Source organism: Ranitomeya variabilis, chromosome 2 (assembly GCF_051348905.1).
Source record: "Ranitomeya variabilis isolate aRanVar5 chromosome 2, aRanVar5.hap1, whole genome shotgun sequence".
NCBI classification, from domain to species: domain Eukaryota; kingdom Metazoa; phylum Chordata; class Amphibia; order Anura; family Dendrobatidae; genus Ranitomeya; species Ranitomeya variabilis.
Window position 1 is genome coordinate 471797988 of NC_135233.1, and position 7095 is coordinate 471805082.

At 46.3% G+C, this 7095-nt stretch overlaps 1 protein-coding gene across 1 annotated transcript; it reads left to right on the forward strand.

The window, feature by feature from the left end:
* Positions 1-4239: 4239 nt before the first annotated feature.
* Positions 4240-6625, forward strand: LOC143809615 (microtubule-associated serine/threonine-protein kinase 3-like). Its single transcript, XM_077292663.1, has 6 exons — positions 4240-4451; positions 4698-4820; positions 4972-5081; positions 5177-5265; positions 5678-5759; positions 6538-6625. The coding sequence occupies exons 1-6, from the start codon at positions 4331-4333 to the stop codon at positions 6571-6573; spliced, it is 561 nt and encodes a 186-aa protein (XP_077148778.1). The 5' UTR covers positions 4240-4330; the 3' UTR covers positions 6574-6625.
* Positions 6626-7095: the final 470 nt, after the last annotated feature.

Consider the following 7095-nt stretch of genomic DNA (forward strand, 5'->3'; position numbering starts at 1 on the left):
CACCAGTGGCCACCGGGGGAGCCCAAAATCCAATTTCACAACAGGGACCCCCCTGAATCTTCCCCTGCAACACCCTCTGCCACAGGATGTTGCCTGGCTCCAACCCAGTCAGCTTCTCTCTAACTTCCTGTCTAACCCCCAGTTTTACCAGACTGTGAGGAGTGGCCTAATACATAGCGCCCTTAGCTCCCCCTGGAGGCCAAACTGTGAAGTGCATTGGTGTCTGTGATATCTGGTGAGGTGAACTCCTTCGGTGCCATCAGACGTACCATAGCCCCCCTTAGCGGCGGAGCATCAGTACTGCAACGACCAGGACTCTGGGGCGCTGCACTCCCCCCCGGTTAAATCCAGTACTCCTGGACTGGGAAGAAAACAACAATACATGTCAGCAAAAAGACATACAATTTTGAAATGCAATAACAATAAGTAAGTTTGAACAGAGCTTTCCTTTATGGGAGGTGAGGACACTTGAACGTTACAAACATGGTTAAATATTTTAAATAACATACTATAAATAACTTCTCTTACCCAACTGGGTATTCTACTAAGTGCAAATTTTTGAACAATAATTTAACATTGCCTTTAAGGACGTACACCTGAATCCACTAAAGACCTTCTTATAAAACACTATAAGGCTAATTAACTTTTCCTTCATTTTCCATCCTTACATCTGCAGGACCGCCTGTCTATCTGCCCCAGGCCTACTGCCTCTCGTTCTGTTGCAGGACCGCCCCTTTCCGCCCGGGCCTACTGCCTTTCTGCTACTATACACAGTATAGAACGTATCATCCATCTCTCAGTTCAGGATCACCGAGCCATCTCTGTATGGCTCCTAGGAGGACTCACCGACTAACCCCGTACGGGTTCACTTCCTGTCCTCATTCTCTAACACATTATTAAACATTCCTTACAATTAACTAGCTAACTACATATAACTGCTACATGTCAGCATTATTCCTTCTTCTGTCAAAGTATCATCATTTCTAAGTGCTATCGATGAACGTCCCCTTTAAGAAGGGACCAAGTCTCTATGAGGTAGTGCAACTTCTCACGCTGCAAGTCCGTATGCAGTAAGGACTCCGGTGCTGTTTCCAGGAACAGTTTCTTCGCAAAGAGTCCTTTCTTTTGTAAAACCAGTAGAGGGCACCTTTAAGAAGGTGCAAACTATTTACAGGGAGTTTGTAATCATGCAGTGTTCATGATCCAGCAGTTCTTTCAACAATGATAAAACAGAAAACAAAAACAAAAACAGAGGAAGGGATCCCGGGTAAACAAAGGGATCCCTTTAAGAGTTACCCTAGTCGGGTCATAGCAGCAAAACAGCAAAAGACAGTCAACTATTTACATGTGATGCAGCATTCTTGCTTACTTAGCTTCTGGCTGCCCCCACCGAGGTTTTACCTGGCAGGTGGCCCTCTGCGGCCCAGACAGGCCGGACTCCAAGTCTACTCCCGATGCCAGGTGTACCCCGTGGGCTCGGGTCTTCTGCACGACCAGGTCATGCGCTGCGATAAGTGTCTGCGTGGGTCGATGGATGATGCTGGCGGCGGCAGAGGCTGCAGCAGCGGCTTCAGCGGCAAGCTCCTCCCCCTCGGTTTGGGGTACCGCCAGAACGGCCGTACAGCGCTGCATATCCCGGGCTCACCAGCTGCTTCCCTTTAGACGCCGGCGGTACGTCACCACATCCCCCGGCTTCAGTAGGGACTTGGCTCCTTCTTTACACAGGCAGGGCTCCACTTCGTCCCGGGTGATGCGGACCCTCAGGGCTGTTCCAATCTCCTGCACGAAGCCCTTCCCTTTCTGGGGCTTGTAGACGATTACGACGCCCCATTTCGGCAGGGAGCCCTCCCGCAACTCACCACGCGCCTCCCGCTCCACTTCCCGCTGGAACTCCACAACCAGGTGGTTCCTGTATTCTCCCCAAGGGAAGGGCCCCAGGTCCGGCCCCCCCGGTACTTTGGGGCCATGCTGCGGGAACGCTGGGGCACCAGTGGTCGCAGCGGCAGCCGGGTCTGGTGCAGAGGTGAGGCGGCCTCCCTGGGGGTCGCGGCACTCAGTACCCCCACTTGGGGTAACTCCTCTGGTGCCACTCCACTCTCCTGAGGGAGGCACACAGGTTGGGGACCGCGCAGGCAAAGGATGCCCCATCGACAGCTCCCACGGGTCCAAATCCTCCAGCAGGGGCATATCGGAATAATCCTCCGGTGATGGGGATCGATGCGGGGCCATCCTCTTTCGCAGGCCTTCTCTGGTCTCTAGTCCCACCTCATCTGAGTCATAGTTTCGTTTCCTCGGTCTCCGCCCGCCATAGAGGATCAGGAGGCGGATCTCCCATGCTGACGGGCACGTCCCCAGGACACAGAAATATTCAGACTGGGCGGCCATTGCCCTTCGTACTCTCCAGCTCAGGCACGCCCACTCCACGCCCTTCTCCTTCTTCTGCACTTCTCGGAGTGCTATAATGGCGGCGGTTTTGGCGGGAATTTTTGGCGGCAGTGGCAATGCACAGCCTTTGCGCTAAGTCACAGTCCAAGCACAATAAATCACAGTCCCAAGGCACACATGACCTGATTCTTCAGGCTTAAGTAGATCCTGTTCGTGACGCCAAGTTGTAGCGCCCCCACTGCCGCAGGGCCGAGGGGTACCCGGTATCGGGCCTCTGAGTCTCTGCTCTGGGGTTGTCATGGTGGCTAGACCCGGTCCGTGACCCTGCTGAGGGGCGCCCAAGGAGAGGTGTGGGTGGTGATGATGTTGTAGTGGTGCGGTGCAGGTCACAGTAAATAACAAGGACACCAGGTTGCAGTCTCTTTACCTCTTTACTGAAGGCTTCAGGATCCTCAGTCCGGAATACGGTTAACCAGGCTGCGCAAGTCCGGCCGGTCCGATGGCACCTCCAGAGTTCCCTTTGCAGGTGGAAATCTGTGCCTACCTTCTAGCGCTTGTGTGTTGTGGTCCTCCCCTGCTGTGCTTACGGGATAGTCCCCACAACTGTTGTGTCTGTTTCTGAAGTTCCCTCACAACTCGATTATGATGTTCTGCTTCGTCCCCCAGATCATATGACTAGGACGCACCCGTATGACGGGTAGGCTCGGAGCTCTTCCGGGACCCTAGTGTCGCCCCTCTCCAGTTGTTGCCCCCTATGTCTTCTTAGGTGATTTGGGTGAGACAGCCCGCCTATAACTGACTGTCCTGCCGTAGGTTTGAAATTAGGCCTGGAGCTCTATACTTCCTCTGCGTTCCGGCCACCGGCTGCGCGCCTCAGTAGGATGTTGCCTCGTCTTACAGCACGACTCCTACTGGTGTTTCTCCTTGTTGCGTTGATCTCGTTTCTCACTCAGCACAATAAACCTCGCTTCTTGTCCTTTCTTAGGGCACCGCCGCTATCTCGTGCAGGCGCGGTCCCGTAACGTTCTCTCTGTTCGCTAGGCCTCTGTCAGGATCCCACCCCTGACAGGGACCCCCCTGAATCTTCCCCTGCAACACCCTCTGCCACAGGATGTTGCCTGGCTCCCACCCAGTCAGCTTCTCTCTAACTTCCTGTCTAACCCCCAGTTTTACCAGACTGTGAGGAGTGGCCTAATATATAGCGCCTTTAGCTCCCCCTGGAGGCCAAACTGTGAAGTGCATTGGTGTCTGTGATACCTGGTGAGGTGAACTCCTTCGGTGCCATCAGACGTACCATAGCCCCCCTTAGCGGCGGAGCATCAGTACTGCAACGACCAGGACTCTGGGGCGCTGCACATGTGTATGTGCAGAATGTGCATCTACATGTGTATGTGCAGTGTGTGCATCTACATGTGTATGTGCAGAGTGTGCATCTACATGTGTATGTGCAGTGTGTGCATCTACATGTGTATGTGCAGTGTGTGCATCTACATGTGTATGTGCAGTGTGTGTATCTACATGTGTATGTGCAGTGTGTGTATCTATATGTGTATGTGCAGTGCATCTATTTCTCCTCTGATATTTTCTGATCTAGAAAACGTTTCCACTGGTGTTATTTGTCGCATCTATTTCCGCTAATCATCATCTCATTCCTTTGTTGGTTTCCAGATTTTTGGCTCACCTAATTACACCGCCCCAGAAGTCATTTTACAGGAAGGCTATGGAAGGCCATGGAAGGCCTGCTGACTGGTGGTCAGTTGGGATCATCTTACACAAATTTATTGTAGGACGTGTACCATTCGATGGGAAATCCAAATATAAGACCGTATTATTGTCAGGGGTAAGTAAAACAATCTGAATGCTATGTGATGTCATTGTTATTTAGTTAGATTGGTAAAATACTTTTTTATGAAAGAAAACAATGAGGTTTTATTTTCTGTAATATATGCTTTCTAATAATACAGATGACATAACTTGGAAATTTAATAATTCTGCTCCTCCACACAATGCACAGGACATCATCACTAAGCTGCTCAGAAAAGATCCAGCACTTAGACTTGGGACAGGTAATGTATATTAATAATGACTTATTACACCCATGACCAGACAAATTATTATGTCCATGAGGATCAGCACTGACATTCTCTATTCTATCAGCATGTTCATTCCCAATACTTCATGATATGACTTTCATTATATTTCCTTCACTTTGGCTCTGTAACATTTTCATTTCAGAGTAACATAAACTGAACTGATATGGAGCCATCTCTCTGGCAATGTCTATACTGTTATTTATTGTCTTCTTTTTTCAGGAGGAGCAAATGAGATCAAGATTCATCCATTCTTTTTTAACTTAGACTTTGAGAATTTTCTAAGTCAAAAGCCACTGTTTATTCCTGATTTTAAGTCAGAAGAGGACACCAGCTACTTTAACAGTAAGTAGAATGAGACGTCATCTGCAGAAAACTGCTGTTTGTCTTGTCTTTCATTTTATGTGACATTTCGTTTCAATTATTGTTAGTAATAAAATGTTGACTGTCTGACTGAGTTATACTAAAGATCTTTGACAACACTTGTACTTTGTAGATCGTTCTGGAAAATACAAACATAAGGATTCGAATAAGTGGGACACAAGTGAGGACAATGACTGGCCAGAAAGTAAAAACTTTGTATCATCTTCTAAAAGGCTTTCTAAAGTAAGTGAATGCCCGGTAACATCCATAAAGCCTATAATTAAAAAAGTTTAAAATAAAAATGTTATAAAAATGTTATATTTCTTTGTGTATTTTAGCTCTGTTCCATCAATACCGAGATAATGAACAATGAGGAACCCAAGTCACCACCAGAGTGCTCTCCAGACACTGCAAAACACTCAGACATGTAAGTATATTACACTATATATTACACTAGTGAAATGGGTCACTAGATGGCACAGCAAACTAGGAACGAAGCACACTAGGATGTAGTGTACTGTTCCTTGAATAGATGACATGCATATACAGCAGGTAGCAGGTATAAAGCTTGTCTTCCTTAAGTTCTGCTTTACACAGAGGTAAAAACTTTGCATTAACGGCTGCCGGCACATGTTTTATGAGAAGTGTCTGTAGGAATGGGTCCCTCCATTTTTAGCTACCTTTCATCCTCAGCTCACTTCCATGTAGAACAAGCTCCAGCCTTGCAAGCCCAGGATCTCCTTACTAATGAACCTAGGTCTAGCCTACACGCAGCCTCTATCCGCCATCTCAGGGTCCCAACTAACACATATAATTTATGTTTTTCTTCTACCAAACAGGCAGAAGAATCGACTTCTTCTAAATCTGATGGTGACAAGAAGTGTTTCACTGTTAAAAACAGCATATCTTCCCCATTGTCAGGTATGTACTGGCTTATAAGATATCCTATTACAGCCTATTATCAAACAGTGTAATGTGAATGTGCACATAAAGGCCTAGAAAATTACCACGTCTTTCCTCCTATAAAATGATTAACAGTCCAGCACTTCATTGTGTTAAAATTCTCACTCTTTTATGTTATGCATTCAGTTATTAGGAGCCATTCAGTCTTCTCCCAAACTAATCCTGAATACTACACCCCTGGCTCCATATGGGCCTACGCTGATTCTCCTTGTTTGCCTAATGTTACCCTGCAGTCTTATCTAACTGATTATAAGATAACATCGGACATAGTTCCTTGTGCATACACCACATGGTGTGAAACCTATAGGTTTAATATTAGTTATTTCACGAAGTAATCTAATTCTCAAACCCTTCGGCGATGTATTGTGTATATCACAATCTCTCTATTATGGTGCAATAATCGATTACCAGGAATACAGGATATAAGAATAACATACAGTAATTCTAGATATGATCTATAGGGTAATATTTCTTCTTGTGAAGATTGACATGCCTAGCCTGGCATGCCAATGTGAGGAGGCTTATAAGCCAAGCAATGCACCTTTAGGGAAATTAAACATGCAAATTGCCTCTTCATAGAGGAAGAGAACTTCAACTCTAGTGCCACCTATTAGAAGTAGCATTCCTAAAAGTCACTCTCGACCCTTTAACGAGCCTTGACATAGTTTTAGATAAAACTACAAAGCTAATCTTTTAGTAATTTATAATCAACATATTTTTCTTGTTTTTTAATTAGAATTTCCAGTTCAGGGGAGAAGAAAATCTGTATTAAAATGTAGAAAACAACCAAAATCTGAGAACGTAGAAGAGGGAGAAAGTAGAAGGGGTAAGTATGACCATAAGCTCCATGTATGAGATCAGTGAGAAAACATCATGTGGAGCAGATGTTCTCTGTCAGTGGTGGGGTGGTCACATGTATGATGAGTGACAATGATCCCTGACCTCTGTATGGAGAAGATTCCTCTACCGTCCTGCCACAGTGACACCATATTAGTATCCTCTAAAATGGAGTCCCATTACTTACATTAGTTACATCTTTTCTCATAGATTCCATCTTCCGCCGGTTGATCTCATCCTGCCGGTGTCGATTCTGCAGTTAATGGAATATTACTGATATTTCTGGCATATCAGTAATATACAGTACGTCATGTATGTCTGATGTTTGGGGTTACAAACAGGAGAATATTGGTTCCATGTCTCTCATTATATCCTCTAAACCTCGGCCAAGAGTGGAGGAGAGGACCAGTGATTCTGTTCCACTTACAGAGCAACGGTCGTTTTCATTTTCTTTTCA